This window comes from Scyliorhinus canicula, chromosome 1 (genome assembly GCF_902713615.1).
Source record: "Scyliorhinus canicula chromosome 1, sScyCan1.1, whole genome shotgun sequence".
Lineage (NCBI taxonomy): Eukaryota > Metazoa > Chordata > Chondrichthyes > Carcharhiniformes > Scyliorhinidae > Scyliorhinus > Scyliorhinus canicula.
Window position 1 is genome coordinate 26,626,492 of NC_052146.1, and position 22,383 is coordinate 26,648,874.

The 22,383-nt window shown below is 49.2% G+C and overlaps 1 protein-coding gene across 1 annotated transcript in view; it reads left to right on the forward strand.

Annotated features, from left to right (window-relative positions):
• Positions 1 to 22,383, forward strand: part of LOC119978323 — a 492,194-nt gene that overhangs the window by 141,629 nt on the left and 328,182 nt on the right. The window contains exons 4-7 of the mRNA XM_038819870.1: positions 17,370 to 17,417; positions 17,744 to 17,811; positions 17,896 to 17,954; positions 18,036 to 18,256. Coding sequence (XP_038675798.1) covers positions 17,370 to 17,417; positions 17,744 to 17,811; positions 17,896 to 17,954; positions 18,036 to 18,256 — 396 coding nt within the window. The remainder of the gene's footprint in view (positions 1 to 17,369; positions 17,418 to 17,743; positions 17,812 to 17,895; positions 17,955 to 18,035; positions 18,257 to 22,383) is intronic.

Consider the following 22,383-nt stretch of genomic DNA (forward strand, 5'->3'; position numbering starts at 1 on the left):
CTCATTCAGTTTGAGGGAGAGAAGACTGGTATAAGACTGTGTTTTGAACTTGAATGAAGGAAAATATGAGGGTATGAAGGCACAATTGGCTGAAGTGAATTTGGAAATTAGATTAAGGGAATAGGTCAGTACAGATGCAGTAGCAGACATTTAAGAGGATATTTCATAACAATTAACCAAGATATGTTATGTGCAAAAGAAAGACTCCGTGAGAAGGGTGCACCACCAATGATTAACTATGCAAGTTAAAAATAGAATCAAATTGAAAGTAAATGTGTACAATTCTGTGAGGATTAGTGGCAGGTCAAAAGATTGAACATAAGAACTAGGAGCAGGAGTCGGCCAGCTGGCCCCTCAAGGATGCTCCACTATTCAATAAGATCATGGCTGATAATTTTTGTTGATTGAGCTCCACTTACTCGTCCGCTCACCATTATCCTTAATTCCTTTATTGTTCAAAAATCTTATCTATCTTGCCTTAAAAACATTCAACGATGTAGCTTCAACTGCTTCACTGGGCATGGAATTCCACAGATTCACAACCTTTTGGGTGAAGGAGTCCTTCCTCAAGTCATTCCTAAATCTGCTCCCCTTATTTTGAGTATATGCCTCCTAGTTCTAGTTTCAACTGCCCGTGGAAACAACCTCCCTGCTTCTATCTTATCTATTCCTTTCATAATTTTATATGTTTCTATAAGATGCCCCCTTATTTTTCTAAATTCCAATGAATATAGTCCCAGTCGACTCAGTCTCTCCTCATAAGCCAATCCTCTCAACTCCAGGATCAACATATAAGAAAAGCAAAAGAATATGAATGGAGAAATTAGAGTATGAGAGAAATACAGATAATTACAAAACAGATCGTAAGAGTTTCTGCAGGTATTTACGATGGAAAAGAGTAAGTAATGTGAGCGTAATTCCTCTTTAGAGTGAGTTTGGGGAATTAATCATGGAAAATAAGGAAATGGCAGATAAATTGAACAGATGTGTTATGTCTGCCTTCCCTCTAGAGGGTACAAATAATACAAAGAAATAATTATAAGAGGGAGGAAAAACAATTATGACCACGAGGAAGAGTGTTAAAAAAAGTATTAGAATTAAATGTTCCCAGGTCCTGGCAGACCTCATCCAAGGGATTAAAATAAGTGGCTGCTGAGATCGTATTGTCATTGGATTAGGTTTTCCAAAATTCCTTGGATTTTGGAAAGGTCCCGTCAGATTTGAAAATAACAAATTTATCTCCTGTATTCAAGAAAGTAGGGAGACAGAAAGCAGGAAACCAGAGGCCGTTTAGCTTAACATCTGTCAGAGAAAGAAATCTGGAATTATATTATGAAGGAGGTTTTGGCAGGGCATTTAGAAAATCTCATGCAATAAAGTAGAGTCAGTGTGGTTTTAAAGGAAAATGGTGTTTGATTAATTTATTAGAATTCTTTGAGGCAGTAATGAGCAACTTGGATGAAGGAGAACCTGTGGATGTGATGTACTTAGATTTCCAGAAGCTATTTGATAAGCTGCCACATGAAAGGTTACTGCACAAAATGATGTAGGGGGAACACGTTATCATGGATAAATATTGGTTAGCTAAGAGGAATCAGTGTGTTGGCATAAATGGGTCATTTTTTAGGTTGTCAAGATGTAATAAGATGTAACTATTTACAGTCTATATCAATCACTTGGATGAAGGGACCAAATGTAGAAGTTGCTAAATTTGCTGACAGCACAAAAGTAAGTAGGAATACAAAGTTCTGAAGAGGATATAAGGACTTTGCAGAGGGTTGGAGATACGTTAAGCGAATGGGCAGAAATGTGACAGATGGAGTTTAATGTGGGAGAATGTCAACTTGTCCACTTTGGCAGGAAGAATAGAAAAACAGATTATGTAAATGGTAAACAATTGCAGAATCCAGGAGTACAGAGGGACCTGTGTGTCTTAGAACCTTAGAACCTGTAGAACCTTAGACCACACGTGGAGTATAGTGTTCAATTCTAAGGAAGTGGAAGCTTTCGAGAGGGTGCAGAAGAGATTTACCAGGATGTTGCCTGGTATGGAGGGCATGAGCTATGAGGAGAAGTTGCATAAACTTGGTTTGTTCTCACTGGAACGACGGAGGTTGAGGGGCGGCCTGATAGAGGTCTATAAAATTATGAGGGCATATAGTCAGGCTTTCCCCCAGGGTAGAGGGGTCTATTACTAGGGGGCATAAGTTTAAGGTGCGAGGGGCAATGTTTAGAAGAGATGTACGATGCAAGTTTTTTACACAGAGGGTAGTGGGTGTCTGGAACTCGCTGCTGGAGGAGGTGGTGGAAGCAGGGCCGATAGTGACGTTTAAGGGACATCTTGACAAATACATGAATAGGATGGGAATAGAGGGATATGGACCTCGGAAGTGTTGAAAACTTTAGTTTAGATGGACCGGCACCGGCTTGGAGGGCCGAAGAGCCTGTTCCTGTGCTGTACTTTTTTTTGTTCTTTGTTCTTGGTACATGAATCACATGAGTGATTCATGTACCATTTTCTAATCACTTGAGAAAGTAAAATAGAATGTTATCCTTTATTGCAAGGGAATGGAGTATGAAAGTAGGGATATTTTACCACACTTGTACAGGGTCTTGGTGAGAACACAGTCAGAATTCTACAGCCATTCGTTGGCGGCGGGATTCTCAGGTCCCACTGGCAATACATCCCCATCCTCTAAACAGGATCGGCTTGTTTAGAGTTTAGAATAATGAGAGGTGTAATTATTGAATGTGAAAAGATCCTGAGGGGTCTTGACCGAGTGGATGCTGACATGCATCTGACTATCCACTCTGTCTATGCCCCTCATAATTTTGTAGACCTCTATCAGGTCGCCCCTCAACCTCCGTCGTTCCAGTGAGAAGAAACCGAGTTTATTCAACCTCTCCTCATAGCTCATGCCCTCCATACCAGGCAACATCCTGGTAAATCTCTGGCTGCGTGGGGTGGCTTCCATGAGAATTCCCATTGACAGCGGCGGGAGCAGAACCCACCGGCAGCGAACGACTTGCCACCTCCCACCACCGAGAAACACATGCCTGCGATGTCAGAGAATCTTATTCCACATCTGGAATATTGCGGTCCAGTTTTGGTTTCCTTATTTAAAAAAGAACATGATTGCATGAGAAGTGGTTCAGTGAAGGATCACTCGGCTGATTCCAGGGATGAGCGGGTTATTGAATGAACAAAGGTTGGACAGGATGAGCCTATTTAGTGTTTAGAATAATAAGAGGTGATCTTATTGAAAGTGAAAAGATCCTGAGGGGTCTTGACCAAGTGGATGCTGACATGCTGTCTCCTCTTGTGGGAGAAACCAGAAATAGGGAATACTATTTAAAATAAGGGGGTTTCCCATTTTTTGGAACTATTTTTATTCAGTATTTAACATTTTAAAGAAACAACACAACAACCCAAATCAACAAAAATACCTGACCTCCCCATCCTCCAAAACTCTAATGACACTAAACAAAAGACCCCCCCCCCCCCCCCCCCGATCAGCTGACGGTAACCAACTCTGTAAAATGTAATATAACAAACCCCATCTCTGGTGGAACCTCTCACTCACCTCCCTCAGAATAAACCTCCCAATCTCCAAATCCAGGAACTCCCATCAAGCCCCCCAACCATAACGATGCACAGGGCAGAGAAGCTGACATCCACCCCAACAGGACTCACCTGCCAGCAATCAGTGAGGTGAAAACTAAAACATTTGCCCTCACTTTTGTCTGCAGCCCCGGCAAGTCCGATGTCCCATATGTGGCTCCCAGGGGACTGGGCTCCAAATCCCAAGATCGCTGACATAGTGCTGAAAAATTCCTTTGAGCAGGACCAGAACATATGCACAGGTGGGGCAGATCCCTCTCACACCGCTCACAAATGTCTTCCACCCCTCAAACAACCACTCATCCTCGTCTTTGTCAGGTGGGCCCTATATACCTCCTTTAGCTATATCAGCTCCAGCCTTGCACATGAGGTTGAAGTATTTATCCTCCACAGCACCTCACACCACAACCCCATCTCCAGTGCTTTCCCCAGCTCCTCCTCCCACGTGACCGTGGCCCCCTCCAACGATGCCATATCTTCCTCCAACATCCTCTCATAAATCGCCGGGATGATTCCCCCCCACTTTTGCCCCTCCAGCCCAAATCACTGACAACACCTCTCCAACACTGAGGAGAGCGGTGCCACTGGAAAGTCCTTTTCTGTAAAATCCTTCACCTGCATATACCTAAAAGCGTCCCCCTGCAGGATCCAAACTTCTCCATCAACTCTTCCAGACTCGTGAACTGCCCTTCTAGAAATAAATCCTTCATAGAACAGTACAGCACAGAACAGGCCCTTCGGCCCTCGATGTTGTGCCGAGCAATGATCACCCCACTCAAACCCACGTATCCACCCTATACCCGCAACCCAACAACCCCACCCCCCTTAACCTTACTTTTTAGGACACTACGGGCAATTTAGCATGGCCAATCTACCTAACCCGCACATCTTTGGACTGTGGGAGGAAACCGGAGCACCCGGAGGAAACCCACGCACACAAGGGGAGGACGTGCAGACTCCGCACAGACAGTGACCCAGCCGGGAACTGAACCTGGGACCCTGGAGCTGTGAAGCATTTATGCTAACCACCATGCTACCGTGCTGCCCCCGATGTCCATCCCGAAACCACTCCACCCCCCACCCCACCCCCATACGCAAACCTAGCATCCAACTTTGGCTGCTCAAACCCATGGATTGGGATCTACATCAACCCCGCCCCTGACCGAGAGTGCTGCCAAAATTCCCTCCAAATCTTCAACATAGCCACCACCACTAGACTCCCCAAATATTTATCTGGGGCGAACGGGAGCTGCGGCGTGCCAGCGCTAGCAACCCCGACCCTCTGTAAGGGTTTGCCACCATCTTCACCCACAAAGCCTCCAACTCCCTACCTCAACCCCGCAGCTTCTCAGCATTCACCGCCCAATAACAATACAACTGTTTTGGAAAAGCTAGACCTCCTGACTACTGCCCTCTCTGAGCCACCTGCACTCCCAAATAGCTAAAGTGGGTAGCTGCCAACTGAAATGGCAACCCCCCCCAAACCAGCTCCCGCCGCCGGAGAAGACACCAGAAAACACTCACTCTTTTCCAGATTCAACGTATAACCAGTAAAGCCCCAAATCTCCTAAGTAGCCCTATTATGTCCCCCACTTTAGAACCTGGGTTGAAGGTGTACAGCAACAAATCATTGGCATTCAAAGACATTCTATGCTTTCCCCTCCAAAGCACCCGTTACCATAACGTATCTACCATAAGAACTAGGAGCAGAATTAGGCTATTTGGGCCAGTGAGTCTGAAATCATGGCTGATATTTTTCACCCCCATTCTCCTGTCTTCCCCCATAACCCTTGATCTCCCATTAATCAATAACCTATGTAGGTCTGTCTTAAAGAGACTCAGAGATTTGGCAAATTTCTGTGGCAAAGAATTCCAAAGATTTACCACCTTCTGGCTGAAGAATTACTCTGCATCTGTTTTGACGGTTCTAGTTTTTCCTACTAGTGGAAACATCCTCTCCCTGTCCACTCTGTCTAGGCCTCTCAGTATCCTGTAAGTTTCAAGAACATCTCTCCCTCATCCTTCTAAACTTCAATGAGTACAGACCCAAAGTCCTCAACCGCTCTTCATATGATAAGCTCTTAATTCTTGCAATCCTCCTGTGTAGCCTTTCACAGAATCAGAATCACAGAAATAAACAGTGCAGAAAGGCCCTTCGGCCCATCAAGTCTGCACCACCGCATGAAAGCTCCAGCATTTGACCCATAGTCCCGAATGTTAAGACGTGCCAAGTGCTCATTCAGGTACTTTTTAATGGATGTGAGGAATCCACCTCTACCACCTTCTCAGGCAGTGCATTCCAGACTGTCACCACCCTCTGGGTAAAAAGATTTGTTCAAGCGCCCCCTGAACCTCATAACCGACCCTTCAACTAAGGGGAACAGCTGTTCCCTATCCACCCTGTCCATGCCCCTCATAGTCTTGTTCGCCTCGATCAAGTCGCCCCTCAGTCTTCTCTGCTCCAGCGAAAACAACCCAAGCCTATCCAACCTCTCTTCATAACTTAAATGTTCCATCCCAGGCAACATCTTGGTGAATCTTCTCTGCACCCCCTCCAGTGCCACCACATCCTCCCTATAATGTAGCAACCAGAGTTGCACACAGTATTCCAGCTGTGGCCTCACCAATGTTCAATATAACTCCAACATTATTTTTCTAATCTATGCCACGATTGATAAAGGCAAGTGTACCATATGCCTTTTTCACCACCCTATTCACCTGCCCTTCTTCCTTCAGAGATCTACGTACCAACACGCCAAGGTCTCTTTGTTCCTCAGGACTTCCCAGTGTGGTGCCACTCAGTGAATATTTCCTTGTTAAATTACTCCTTCCAAAGTGTAACACCTCACACATTTCAGGAATAAATTCCATCTGCCACTTTTCTGCCCGATTAACTATCCCGTCTATATCTTCATGTAACCCAAGACTCTCAGCCTCACTGTTAACCAGCCGGCCTATCTTTGTGTCATCTGCAAACTTGCTGATCATACCCCCCACAGAGTCATCTAAGTCATTTATGTAAATGATGATTAATAGGGGATCCAGCATAGATCTTGCAGTACATCACTGGATACTGGCTTCCAGTCACTAAAGCAGCCATCTGTCATCACCCTCTGTCTCCTACAGCTCACCCAACTTTAAATCAACCTTATCAACTTCCCCTGTATCCCATGTGCCTTCTTTATAAGTCTCCCATGTGGAACCTTGTCAAATGCTTCGCTGAAATACATGTAAACTGCATCAACTGCACTACTTTCATCTGCGCACTTAGTCACGTGCTCAAAAAATTCAATCAAATTTGTTAGGGGTGACCTCCCTCTGACAAAGACATGCTGACTATTTTTGATCAAACCTTGCCTTTCCAAGTGGAGATAGATTCTCTCCTTCAGAATTTTCTCCACTTGTTTCCTCACCACTGATACGAGACTTACTGGCCTGTAGTTCCCTGGCTTAACCCTACAACCTTCTTAAATAGTGGGACCACATTTACAATTCTCCAGTCTTTTGGCCCCCATGGCCAGAGAAGACTTAAAAATTTGGATCAGGGCCCCTGGAATCTCCTCCCTCGTCTCCACAGCAACCAGGGACACAATTCACCCGGACCTGGAGATTTCTCTATTTTTAAGCCTGCCAACATTTCCAGTACCTTGTCCCTCCCTGTGAAAACTTGCTCAATAACCGCACAGTCTCTTCCCGAGTTCCATATCTGCCTCCTCATTCTCTTGGGTGAAGTCAGATGTGAAATGTTCACTGAACAATCTACCAGTGTCCTTCGGCTCCACCCACAGATTCCGCACTTGGTCCCTAATGGGCCCCACTTTTTTCCCTCGTTATCATCTTCCCATTGATCTTGGGATTTTCCCTACTTTTACCAGCTAGAGATTTCTCATAGCCTCTCGTTGCTCTCCTAATTGCTGTCTTAAGCTCCATCCTCCACTTTCTGTACTCCACTAATGCTTCTGGTTTAGCTCACTGGGCTAAATCACTGGCTTTTAAAGCAGACCAAGCACGGCAGCAGCACGGTTCGATTCCTGTACCAGCCTCCCCGGATAGGCGCCGGAATGTGGCGACTAGGGGCTTTTCACAGTAACTTCATTGAAGCCCAGATTAGAAGTTTTAGAACAGTACAGCACAGAACAGACCCTTCGGCCCTCGATGTTGTGCCGAGCAATGATCACCCTACTCAAGCCCATGTATCCACCCTATACCAGTAACCCAACAACCCCCATTAACCTTATTTTTTAGAACACTAAGGGCAATTTAGCCTGGCCAATCCACCTAACCCGCACATCTTTGGACTGTGGGAGGAAACCGGAGCACCCGGAGGAAACCCACGCACACACGGGGAGGACGTGCAGACTCCGCACAGACAGTGACCCAGCCGGGAATCGAACCTGGGGCTGTGAAGCATTTATGCTAACCACCATGCTACCGTGCTGCCCCTACTCGTGACAATAAGCGATTTTCATTTCATTTCATTTCATTTGCTCATCTTGTACTTATAAAATACTCCCTCTTCCTTCTCATTGTATGTTGAATATCTCTGGTTATCCATGGTTCTCTGGGCTTGTTACTCCTTCCTATTACCCGAGAGGGAGCATGTTGGGCCTGTACCCTGCCCATTTCCTCTTTGAACAGCATTTCCAAGGCCAGCACAGCCTTCCTTAGATATGGGGCCCAAAACTGCTCACAATATTCCAAATGGAGTCTGACCAGAGCCTATACAACCTCAGAAATACATCCCTGGCCTTGTATTATAGCCCTCTCGACGTGAATGTTAACATTGCATTTGCCTTCCTTATTTTTTTTTTTTTTAAATAATTTTTATTGAAAGAGTTTTTCCATACAAACATTTACCCCTACTAATTTTTAAATTATTTACAACACAATCCCTCTAGGCAAATATCCCTCCCTCGCCCGCCCTCTCGCGCGCACCAGTCTCTCTCCTCCTCCCCCCCCCCCCCCCCCCCCCCCCCCCCCCCCCCCCCAGGCAACAACTTAACAAACAAGGCAGCCTACAGTTTCAGACATGAGCAGCGAGCAGACTTGCCCGCGTACAGAATCCCTGTACCGACCCTCTCAGGGCAAATTTGATCCTTTCTAGCTGAATATAGCTAGCCATATCGTTAATCCAAGTTTCAACGCTTGGAGGCCTCGCGTCCTTCCATTGAATTAATATCCTTCGTCGAGCCACTAGGGACGCAAAGGCCAGTATTCCGGCCTCCCTAGCCTCCTGTACCCCCGGTTCTACCCCGACCCCAAAGATCGCAAGCCCCCATCCTGGTTTGACCCTGGACCCCACCACCTTCGACACCGTCCTTGCCACCCCCTTCCAGAACCCTTCCAGCACCGGACATGCCCAGAACATATGCACATGGTTCGCTGGGCTTCCCAGACATCTGACACACCTGTCCTCACCCCCAAAGAACCGGTTCATCCTTGTCCCCGTCATGTGAGCTCTATGCAGCACCTTAAATTGAATGAGGCTCAGCCTCGCACACGAGGAGGAAGAATTGACCTTCTCCAGTGCATCCGCCCACGTCCCGTCTTCTATCTGTTCTCCCAGCTCCCCTTCCCACTTGGCTTTCAGCTCCTCCCCTGATGCTTCTTCCGCCTCCTGCATTATCTTGTAGATGTCTGATATCTTCCCCCCTCCGACCCAGACCCCCGAGAGCACCCTATCACTCGCCCCCTTACTGGGGAGCAGGGGAAACCCCTCCACCTGCCGCCTAGCAAATGCCTTCACTTGTAAATATCTGAACATGTTTCCCGGGGGGAGCTCAAACTTCTCCTCCAGCCCTCCCAGGCTCGCAAACCTCCCCTCTATAAACAGGTCCTTCAGCTGCCGTATGCCCACCCTGTACCAGCTCTGAAATCCCCCGTCGATGTTCCCCGGGATAAATCTATGGTTCCCTCTTATTGGCGCCGCCAACAGACCTCCCATTTCCCCCCTGTGTCGCCTCCACTGCCCCCATATCTTGAGGGTGGCCGCCACCACCGGGCTCGTGGTGTACCTCGTGGGGGGGAGCGGCCATGGTGCCGTTACTAGGGCCCCCAGGCTTGTGTTGCCACAGGACGCCCTCTCCATTCGTTTCCAAGCTGCCCCCTCCCCTTCCATCATCCACTTGCGCACCATTGACACATTTGCCGCCCAGTAGTACCCCGAGAGATTGGGTAGTGCCAGCCCTCCACTGTCCCTACTCCGCTCCAAAAAGTCCCTCCTCACCCTTGGGGTGCCATGCGCCCACACGTAGCTCATGATGCTACTCGTCACCTTTTTGAAGAAGGCCCTAGGGAGGAAGATGGGCAAGCACTGAAATAAAAACAAGAACCTTGGGAGGACCGTCATTTTGATTGACTGCACCCTCCCCGCCAGCGACAACGGTACCATGTCCCACCTCTTAAATTCCTCCTCCATCTGTTCCACCAGCTTGGAAAAGTTCAACTTGTGGAGGGTCCCCCAGTTCCTTGCCACCTGCACCCCTAAGTACCTAAAGCTCTTTCCTGCTCGCTTGAAGGGGAGTCTCCCAATACCCTCTCCCTGGTCCCCCGGGTGTATCACAAAAACCTCGCTTTTGCCCAAATTTAGTTTGTACCCCGAAAAGTCCCCAAACTCTGCTAATAGTTCCATTATCTCCGGCATTCCCCCTTCTGGGTCTGCCACGTACAGCGGTAGATCATCCGCATACAGCGATACTCGATGTTCCTCCCCGCCCCTAGTCAGTCCTCTCCACCCCCCTGAACCCCTCAGTGCCATCGCCAACGGTTCAATCGCCAGTGCGAAAAGTAGGGGGGATAGGGGACATCCCTGCCTGGTCCCTCGGTGGAGCCCGAAATATTCCGACCTCCTCCCGTTTGTCACTACACTCGCCGTCGGGGCCGAGTAGAGCAACTTCACCCACTTAATAAACCCTTCCCCAAACCCAAACCGTTCCAACGTCTCCCACAGGTACTCCCACTCCACCCTATCGAATGCCTTCTCCGCGTCCAGCGCTACCACTATCTCAGCCTCCCCCTCCACTGCCGGCATCATAATTACATTCAGCAATCTCCGCACGTTCGTGTTGAGCTGCCGCCCCTTCACGAACCCCGTCTGGTCCTCATGGATTACCCCTGGCACACAATCCTCTAGTCTAGCTGCCAGGATCTTTGCCAGCAACTTGGCATCCACGTTCAGAAGCCAGATAGGCCTGTAGGACCCGCACTGCACGGGGTCTTTATCCCGCTTCAATATCAGGGAGATCAGAGCCTGCGACATTGTCGGGGGCAGAACCCCCCCCCTCTCGCGCCTCATTAAAGGCTCGTACCAGTACCGGTCCCACCAAGTCCACATTTTTCTTATAGAATTCCACCGGGAACCCATCTGGCCCCGGCGCCTTCCCCGCTTGCATCTGACCTATTCCCTTGACTAGCTCCTCTAGCCCTATTGGCGCCCCCAGCCCTTCTACCAGCCCCTCCTGGACCCTTGGGAACCTCAATTTGTTTAGGAAGTCCTCCATTCCCCCTCTCCTCGTCGGCGGCTCAGACCGATACAACTCCTTGTAAAAATCCCTGAAGACCCCATTCACTTCTTGCCCCTTCTGCACTACCTTCCCGCCCCTCTCCTTCACTCCCCCAATCTCCCTAGCCGCATCTCGTTTGCGAAGCTGGTGTGCCAGCATCCTGCTCGCCTTTTCCCCATACTCATAGACCGCGCCCTGTGCCCTTCTCCACTGCGTCTCTGCCTTCCTGGTGGTCAGCAGGTCGAACTTGACCTGCAGGCTGCGCCGTTCTCCCAGCAGCCCCTCCTCTGGTGCCTCCGCATATCTCCTATCCACTTCCAATAGCTCCCCCACCAGCCTCTCCCTCTCCTGCCTCTCCTTTCTTTCTCTGTGTGCCCTTATGGAGATCAGCTCTCCCCTGATCACTGCCTTCAGGGCCTCCCAGACCATCCCCACCTGCACCTCACCCGTGTCATTCAAGTCCAGATAGCTCTCAATGCTCTTCCGGACCCTTTTACACACCTCGTCGTCCGCTAACAGCCCCACATCCAGCCGCCACAGCGGGCGCTGGTCCCGCGCCTCCCCCATTTCCACATCCACCCAATGTGGTGCATGATCAGAGATCGCAATGGCCGAGTACTCAGCTTCCCGTACCCTCGGGATCAGCCCCCTGCTCAACACGAAGAAATCAATTCTGGAGTACACTCTATGGACGTGGGAGAAAAAGGAATACTCCCTCGCCCTCGGCCTACCAAACCTCCATGGGTCTACTCCTCCCATCTGCTCCATGTACCCCCTCAGCACTTCTGCCGCTGCCGGCCTCCTATTGGTCCTTGAGCTCGATCTGTCTAGCCCGGGGTCCAGCACTGTGTTAAAGTCCCCCCCCATGATCAAGCCCCCTGCCTCCAGTCCCGGAATGAGGCCCAGTAGGCGCCTCATAAACCCGCGTCATCCCAGTTCGGGGCATATACGTTGACCATCACCACTTTCTCCCCCCTGCAGCTTACCCTTCACCATCACATACCTACCCTCCTTATCCGCCACCACCTCCTCCGCCACGAACGACACCCTCTTTCCCACCAGAATCGCCACCCCCCCGGTTCTTTGCGTCCAATCCAGAGTGGAACACCTGTCCCACCCACCCCCTTCTCAGGCGAACCTGGTCCACTACCTTCAAATGGGTCTCCTGTAACATTGCTACATCAGCCTTCAGTCCCATCAGGTGTGAGAATACCCTTGATCTCTTGACCGGCCCATTCAGCCCCCTCACGTTCCAAGTGATCAGCCGGGTCGCGGGACGACCCGCCCCCTTCCCCTGCCGATTAGCCATGTCCTGTTCCCTGCTCGCCCCGGGTCGACCCTCCCCTTCTGACCCGCTCCCCATGGCGATGGCCCCCTCCCCCCACCTCTCCAGTCCTCCACTTCCCGTTTCTGGTCTTTCCAGCAGCAACCCGGTGTCCCTCCCTAACCCCCCCCCCCCCCCCCCCCCCCCCCCCCCCCCCCCCCAGGCTAGGACCCCTCCTAGCCGCGATGTACCCTCCATCGTACTCCCGTAAGTCAGCTGGTTCACGCTGACCCGGCTGCTCCTGCCACACTCCGACTCCCCCCGGCTCGGGGGGGGGCCTCCCCCCCCTTGCCACTCCTCCCTGGCCCCGCTCCAACGCGGGAAAGGTCGCCATTGCTAGCCACGCCCCGCACTCCTCCCCTCCCCCCTCCTCTGCCCCGCGCGCGGGAAAACAGAGGAAAGCCCGCGCTTTCGCCCTGCCACACCCCACCCCGCCATCCTCAGTTCCACCCCCGTCCCCGTCCATGCCTGTAAAGAACCCCCCCTAGGAGCCCATAACCCCGATCTGCTCTCCCCCCCCCGTCCCGCCTCCCCAACTTAACATTATAAATAACAGATAGATAACAAATAACAATGTACTTAACAGTCGCCCTCTACCAAACAGCATAAATAACCATAAATAACCATGAATAACCACAATAACAATAACTAAGGGAAGTTGGCAACGGGGGGAAAAAACATCAGAAGAAAAACCCAAAGCAAGAGTTCAAGATCCAAACAAAGAAAGAAGAAAATAAAGGAAACCGTTCCAATAAGAGTTGCACAGTTCCGACCCAGCCGAAAAAAAAACCGCTTGTTCAGCTAAAAGTACCCGAGCGGCTACGGCCGCCAAGTATCCCCTGGGTCTAATCTGAGTCCAGTTTCTCTTCCTGTACAAAGGCCCACGCCTCCTCTGGGGACTCAAAATAGTGGTGTTGGTTCCTGTAGGTGACCCACAAGCGCGCTGGCTGCAGCATTCCGAACCTGATCCGTTTTGCATGTAGCACCGCCTTCGTCCGGTTGTACCGGGCCCGCCGCTTAGCCACCTCCGCACTCCAGTCCTGGTAGACCCTCACCGTCGAATTCTCCCACTTGCTGCTCCTTTCCCTCTTGGCCCACTCCAGCACTCTCTCACGATCGCTGAGTCGCTGGAACCGCACCAGCACCGCCCTCGGGGGCTCATTTGCTCTTGGCTTCCTAGCCATGACCCTGTAGGCCTCTTCCAGCTCCAGGGGCGAAGGGACGGCCCCTGCCCCCATCAGGGAGCTCAGCATTTCTGCTACGTATCCCGGGAGGTCTGATCCCTCCAGGCCTTCTGCCAGGCCCAAGATCCTCAGGTTCTTCCGCCTCATTCGGGTATCCAGCTCCTCAAAACGGCTCTGCCATTTCAGGTGGAGTGCCTCGTGCACCTCTACCTTTCCCACGAGGACCGTGGCCTCCTCCTCCCTCACAGTCATCTCCTGCTGCAGCTCCCGAATCGTCGCCTCTTGGGTCGCCTGGGCTCCCATCAGCCTGGTGGTCGTCGCATTCATTGACTCCAAGAGCTCCATTTTCAGCTCCGTAAAGAAGCGCAGGAGAGCGGCCTGCTGCTCCTCCGCCCATTTCCTCCATTCCTCGGGTGCGCCACCGGCCGCCATTTTGGTCTTCTTCCCCCGCTTTTTTTGGGGAGCTGCTGTTGCTTTCTTTACCACCCCACTCCAGGTACCGACCATAAAGTTGGTCTGGTTCTCCTCAGGGAGCCTTCCCCCACCGGGATTTGTCCTTACAGCGCCGTTGGGGCCCTCCAATCGGCCCGAAAACACCTTTGTAGCAGGAGCCGCCAAATGTGCGACTTAGCTGGTCATAGCCGCAACCGGAAGTCGCATTTGCCTTCCTAACTGCTGACTGAACCTGCATGTTAATCTTAAGAGAATCTTGAACTAGGGCTCCGAAGTCCCTTTGTGCTTCTGATTTCATAAGCCTTTCCCCATTTAGAAAATAGTTTATGCCTCCATTCTTCCTACCAAAGTGCATAACCTCACAGTTTTCTACATTGTATTCCATCTGCCAATTCTTTGCTCACTCTCCTAGCCTGTCCAAGTCCTTCTGCAGCCCCCTTGCTTCCTGAATACAACCTGTCCCTCTACATATCTTTGTATCATCTACAAACTTAGCAACAGTGCCTTCAGTTCCTTCTTCCAGATCATTAATGTATATTGTGAAAAGTTGTGGTCCCAGCACAGACCCCTGAGGCTCATCACTGGTCACCAGCTGCCATCCTGAAAAAGACCCCTTTATCCGACTTCTGCCAGTCAACCAATCTTCTATCCAGGCCTGTATCCTACCCTTAAAGGTTCTTAACTTATTTAACAGTCTCCTATATGGCACCTTGTCAAAGGCATTCTGAAAACCTAAATAGTTAAGAGGGGGGTCTCTCACTCCCTCCATCCTCTTCCTGTCAGTCATGATCACTGCTCCTGGCCCTGCCCAACAAGCGGGACCCAACCCTGCCCTAGTCACTGTCAGCTATCTGGCCCTTCCTAGAAACCCACCAGCCAATTCTTCTGCCCCCTTGGTCTCCATCTGAAACCTTACTCTTGCCCACCAGTATCATGACCCCCCTGGGCCCTGCTATCAAAGCCCATGTGGAATCACCTGACTCACCCAGCCTTTTCCGAAACCTCACCTGGTCCTTCACCCTCAAATGGGACTCCTTCAACAGCATCACGTCAGCTCTCAAGTTCTTCAAATGCTAGAAAACTCACGTTGGCTTCACCGGCGCACCCAACCCTCGCGCATTCCATGTTACCATACGGACGGATGGAAGAGGGGGGCAGTCTCTCAACCCGCTCCTGTCACTGCTCCTTGCCCCACCCAGCGAGAGGGACCCAACCCTGCCCTTTGTCACCGTCAGCCAATTGGCCCTCCGCATTCCCAGAAACCCCTCAACCATTTCCTCTCGAAACCACTTCTCCCTGCGCAGTCCCAATCCCCCAACCTTCATACCTCCCAGGCCCATCGAAGCCTGTGCACACAGGTGCCGCCAGCTGCGGCCCCTCCACCAAATGCCAACAACGACAAGTCAACATAAGGGCACCCCCACATCTAGTCCTTCCAAACATCCCAACATAATTCCCAAGCAAAGGGAAACAAATGGCAACATATTACCCCAATGCCCCAAAACCCTCCCCGCCCAACCAAACCAAAAAGAAAGAACAAATTCCAAGCTCAGTTCAGTCCCAATTCTTCAGCCTTCACGAACATCTCCACCTCCTCTGCTGTCTCAAAGTAATAGTTCCTGGATTTGTGTGTGATTCGCCGGGAAGAGGACTCTAAACGTCACGTTGGTCTTGAACAACGTTGCCTCCACTTTACCAAAACTCATCCGCTGTCTTGCCAGTTCTACCATGAGATCTTGGTATATACGAATACCATTACCTTCCCACCTCACCTCTCGATTCTGCTTCACCCATCTCAGTACTTTCTCGTCGCCTGATAGCTATGAATACAGCTCGTGGGGGTTCATTCGCCTTCAGCTTCAGCCGGAGTGACTGGTGATCCCGATTCAGCTCATAGAGGGAGGAGGTTCTCCTCTTCTCACAACAACGTGGCTAACATTTCTGCAAAGTACTCCATTGGCCTCCGCCCTCCAGTCCCTCAGACAGACTCACAACCCGCAGATTCTGCCATTGTGACCTGTTCTCCAGGTCTTCCACTTTGGCTATCCACCCTTTGTTACTCTACTCCATCCTCCTCAGCTCCTTACCCATCGAGGTGAACTAGTCGGGGTGCCGCGAAACTGCCTCCTACACCCCCTTCAACACCTCTCCTTGTTCCTGCACTGCCATTGATGCCTTTCCCAAAGCCTCCTTAATCGGAGCCAGTGAATTATCCACAATCCATGAGCGAGGCCATCATCTCCTTCTGATGCCTATCAAAATGTTTGGCAAACTGCCGCTCAAACCCCACTGCCATCACCTCAGCCAACGTAATGGGAGCAGGTCTACATGATCAGCTTGCCCCTGCCATCTCACCTCCCACAGTATTCTGCTTCAGGCAGACTAGCGCTCGTACCTTTTCGCTCCGTATTCTTCTGTTGGGTTTTCAACGTCCTTTAGTTTCCGAAACTTTTCTAGAGATTGATCATATCAAATTTTCCCCCAAATCTGGGTGAAAAGGGCCAAAAAATGTAAGCTCGAGCAGGAGCCACCCACCGTGTGACATCCACCTGCATGTCGCCATAAGAAGCCACCGGTTTTCCCATTTTAGATGGAAATAGGGGAATTTTTGCAGGTTGCTGGTCTGTGAAATTCTTCCCCAGTGAGTGGCGGAGGCAAGGTTATTGAATATTTTTAAGGCAGAAGAAGTAGATAGATTCCTGGTTAATGAAGCTGTCGAAAGGTACTTAGGGGAGGTGGGAGAGTGGTGTTGAGGTCATAGTCAGATTGGGCATGATCTTATTGAATGGTGGAGCAGGTTCAAGAAATGAAATGAAAATCACTTATTGTCACAAATAGGCTTCAAATGAAGTTACTGTGAAATGCCCCGGCGCCTGTTCGGGGTGGCTGGTACGGGAATTGAACTGTGCTGCTGGCCCCGAGACCAAGAGACCAAAAGGCTCATATTGCTCCTAATTCATATGATCATATTACTGTTGAAGTTAATGGAGAATGTGTGTGCTCCTAACCTTTCCCAAAAAATGGTATTGCTTTCTATAAATTAACATGAACAGGTTTCAACAACAAATTGAGTGTAGTTTGTTTCATCCTAATTAAAAGCCAATTTAGGATAAGTCCTATTAGAAAAGACACAAATCATTTGACCTAAGTTAATGTATTATTTAATTCTTAACTTAAACTATTTTTAGGAATATTAAGGAATAGAGTAATGTTCTGCAGTTAAGATGAAAGGAAAGATAATTTTAACTTGTTTTGTGTTTTGATCTTTTAAAAATGTACCTTAGATTGGGGCCCTCCATCAGAAATTGAAAGCCTCACACTAGGAACATCAGGTACTACAACAATTGAATGAGTATTATGCTCTCGAAGAAGTAGTCATACACTACATTTGCTTTGTCATTCTATGGATTTAATGGAAAGGTCTTTATTAAAAGAGAAAAAAGAAAATAGCAACGCTTTTCCATATCTTGTCTGCTGGAGGACGAGAATATTCTGTTCTTGATTTACATGCTATTCTTTACTGTTAATTGGCTTGCAAAGCTATTGTTTGCAGAATCATATAAACCATTATTAACAGGGAAATTCAACAGGCATTCTAATTGTTATGAGAGAAAAATGAATCCAATAAGAAAATTTATTTCTTTACCTATTCACACAGGACAAATTGGATTTCAAAGACTTGGTCATCACAGGTTAAAATCTTGTGGCATATGCAGATTCAAAGATGTAAGTTAATTTAGATTTGAGAGCTTCTGTTTTTTGCAGTAATCTGTTTTCTTATCATTTGCTTTATATTCCCATTTCTTTCAGGATGATGTAAAATGGATAGTCATAAAACCAAAGGTCTCTGAGCATGACATGTTTTTTAGGTAATGTATGACAAAAGCCCATTTTTAGTCAGTTTTTAAATTCTCTATGACATATTCATGAATAATTATGTTTCTTTGCAGGATTTTCCTTCCAGATGAAGGATTTTACGAATGTTCCATAACTGGACTAAGATGGGAAATCAAGAAAGCAATAACTATTGATTACAAATACTGCTCATGGAATGAATATGCTCCTATTATTGTTATAAAGCAATCAGAGTTCTCAGGTCCATTGTTTAATATCACGGCAGAAGCCAACATTGTTACAGCTATTCACCTTCCTCATTTTATTTGTTTGAAAGGTACACTCTTTTATGTTGTTTCCTGTTTGTAAAATGGTACCGAGCTACTCTTTGAGATAAGAATGTGCTTTACAGCCAGTTTATTACTTTTGAAGTTGAATATAATAATGTAGTATTTGGCATGAGTAACACACCTGCAGACTGTTTTATGTCACACTTTGCCTTGTTCTCAATTTAGAAAATCATTTTGATTTGTTATTTGCTAATTTGCATTAATGCCAAAGATCTATTTCATTCCTGTAGTCTCCGTTAATATGTAGACAGCTACAGTAGCCAATTTGTACATTGCAAGATCCCACAAAAGGCAAACGTTTGTGGGATCAATATTGACCAAACATTGGGTAAACCTTCTTACTTTTTTCATAGAAAGGGCTTTGGATCTGGGAATTGACTCCCACAGGGACCCCAGTAATAGAGGGACCCCCCACGCACCCCTGTAATAGGGAGAACACCACAGGGACCTGCTGCCTAAAGGGACCCTTCCACAGACCACCCTCCAAAATGAGACCCTGTGAGAAAGCAGTCCAGACAGGGACAGTGAGAAGAATTTCAGCTGTAACATATGACATAGAACATACAGTGCAGAAGGACATTCGGCCCATCGACTCTGCACCGACCAACTTAAGCCCTCACTTCCACCCTATCCCAATGACCCCATCCGAACCTTTTTTTTGGTCACTAAGGGCAATTTATCATGGCCAATCCATCTAACCTGCACGTCTTTGGACTGTGGGAAGAAACTGGAGCATCCGGAGGAAACCCATGCAGAGACGGGGAGAAGGTGCAGACTCTGCACTGACAGTGACCCAGCAGGGAATTGAACCTGGGACCCTGGCGCTGTGAAGCCACAGTGCTAATCACTTGTGCTACCGTGCTGCCCACTTGCCTTTCAGCACCATATGCCCATTCTTGGAAGGAGAGCAGCTATGACCTGCATCTAGTTCCCACAAGCGTGATAGTGCATTGCACTTATCTCTCTTTGATGTAGTCAATGTTTACAAACATTGTGGCTTCACCAGCCAGTTAGACCATGAACCATGTAGGGAGATTATTGAATCAAAGCTGCCAATCACAGACCACTACTAGAAAGCTATGAATAGCGTGCACCTTGCACAAGTGATCTGTGCCCACGTGATTCACAGCCACAGGGACTGCAAAGTCATGGGAAGCCAAAGCATATGGCGCAGACCCGTTAAATAGATGCCGATGGGTCATTAAGACACATTTGCATTTATTTACATACTCCCTCTGGCTTGTAGCGTGGACCTCGTTTCTTCCACCATGGGGGCGGTGTAGGTTCGCCGCCGTCCTGATTTTCTCCCCATGCCCGTTTCTCCTTCCCATCGGTGAACGCATTCCAGGCGTCCCAAAACGAAGAATCCCGCCCATAGTCTTCAACAGTGCTGCACTCTGTCCAGTACAGAATTATTAGCTTGTCAGCCCTGTCAGATCAGTGTTGTACAATAAAGCTCACCACTTGGCACGTGTGGTGAATTGGCCGCAGATGTGATGAATTTTTAGAAACACACAATATTGAATTGTGTTAGTGTAGTGGTAACTATGAGAATATGAGTATGATTCGCCAGACCATTACTTGTTGTCTGTTATTTTTGGCTCATGTCATGACTACCAGATCATCCTCTGCCTCTGAGATGATGAGATGTCCCCAGGATCTCAAGAATGTGATCATCATTACTATCCACAAGAAAGGGGATAAATCTAATTGTGAAAACTACAGCGGGATTTCCCTCCTGACCATCTCGGGTACGATCCAGGCCCTCATCCTCCTGAATTGCTGAAGAGATCTTCCCAGAAACCCAGGCCAGCTTACGACCATCTGGGGTACTGCAGACGTGATGATCTTTGCGGCGAGGCAGATCCAGAAAAAATGCTCAGTAAAACCAAGAATTGTTCCTTGCCTTCATCGACCTAACCGAGGCTTTGATTCTTTAAATCGTGAAGCTCTTTGAACGTCGTCGCAACGCCTTGCTTGTCTGTTGAAGTTTGTCACCATCCTGAGACACCTGCAGGACTATATGACTACCTCTGTCCTGAATGGAGGATCTGAAATTATATCTTTTGCATCTGGCTCGGGTTTAAATAAGGTTGTGTGATTACCTCTACCTTGTTCCCATTTACCAGATTCACTTCATTGTCCACCTCATCCGTGCTGCCCTCTCACCCAGTGAGCATACAGTATCGTCTGGAAGGGAAACTTTTCTACTGTGAACACTTCCGTGCAAAATCCACATTGACCACCATGGTCATCCATGATCTTCAGTTTGCGGATGATTGCTGCATAATGAATCACCGCACAGGACATAGAAAGGATGCTTGACCTCTTTAACATCACCTCTGAGATGCTTGGCCATGGCAAAGATCCTTCATCAACCTTCAGCACCTGGAAGTTGAAGGCCACTTGCTGAATAAAACTAGAAAAATTGTCTGAAGTTTGTTATTTTCTCTGCTCCTGTTCTCTCTCAGCTCCCCTAAATCAGGCTTGTTCAAGGACCAGCTCGATATGACCTACAAGATGTTTTTAAGTGGCCCGCCACGTCCTCCAAGTGTACGTAATGGTTCAACTTCAACACTTCCCAGAAAGAATTTTAAAAAGTGTTCAGTTTCTGCTCAGCCAAACGCAGGCTGGTTTCTCCATGCATTGGCTGCTGATTAGCTCACCAACGGCTGACTATCCACAGCCTAATTAGGCTGAAACCAACCTGCGATTGGATGAGTGAAATGTCATCAGTTGCCAGGTAAGTTTTGAATATTTTTCTTTCTGGCTGGGGTCCATTTCAATGGGAGCAGCTGTGCCAGAGGGATGGCAACAAGATTGGGTGGGATTGGTGTCTCCTCAGACCCGCACTCGGAAAGTTGCCAGGGCCCCAAACACGGGCAGTGGCTCCGGCCTCGATGTCGGACAATGGTCCAACTCCAACTTTGGGCTGTGGCTGCAGCCCCAACCTCGGACACTAATGCTGGGTCCAATCTTGGACAATGACTTGGGCGTTGACCTCAGGCAGTGGCCCCAGCTTTGACGTCAGGCAGTGGCCCCCCACCCCTCACTTTGGGGAGCGGCCACTGCTAAAACTTCGGACATTGACCCCAGCCTCGGTGCGGGCAGTGGCCTGTCTGCTGCCCTCAGGCAGCGGCCTGGGCCCTGACCTCAACCTCTGAAAGCAACCTGATTTAGTGGCATGGGTCTCAACTCAGGAAACACCCTTGGCACTGACCATAGGCAATGATCCCGACCCTGAAATGGGGCAGCAACCCGGCCCCGACTTTGGTAATTGGTTCTGACTTGGACAGCGGCCTGGGAACCGATTTCAACCTTGGAATGCAGCCTTGACCCTGACTTTGGGTAGTGACCCTGGCTCCAACTTTTGCCAAGGCCCCGGCTGAGATATTGGGCCGCGGCCTCAACCTCGGGCAGCGGCCCCCACCTCCGACAGCAGCTTGGGTCCCAACATAGAACTCCGATGGAAGCCCATAGTCCGACCTTGACCTCGGAATGTAGGCCAGGCCTGACCTCGGAAAGTGGCCCCCTGCCCGCCCTCAGAGACTGGCCCTATGCCACCTCGGCAAGTCGTTCCGGGCCTGACTTCGGAAAGCGGTCCCAGGCTCGACTTCGGAAAGCGGTCCCAGGCTCGACTTCGGAAAGTGGACCCAGGCCCAACCTTGGAAAGAGGCCCCAGGCCTGACTTCGGAAAGCGGCCCTGGGCCTGACCGTGGAAAACGGGCCCCGAGCTCGACCCGGCAGTGGCCCCAACCCATAGGCATTGCCCTGGCCCTGAATTCGGACAGGGACCCTGGCCGCAACCTTGGGCAGCCTAATTTACTTTTACGGCGGGCAGATTGTAAGGGAGCAAGTACCGGAATTGGGTAGAAAACAACTGTTGGGGGCTGGTGCTGGTGGTTGGGCAAAATAAACTAGCTGCTGGTGGAGCAGAGAGGAGTCGGCAGCTGGTGTGTGTGTGTGTGTGGAAGGGTGAGAGTGAGTGGAAAGAAAGAATGTGAGAGAGGGATGTGAGAGAAAGAGAGGTGTGTGAGAGAGAGAGAGGGTGTGAGGGGAAGAGAGGGTGTGAGGGAAAAAGAAAGATTGAGATTTTGAGAGATAGAGTGAGGTG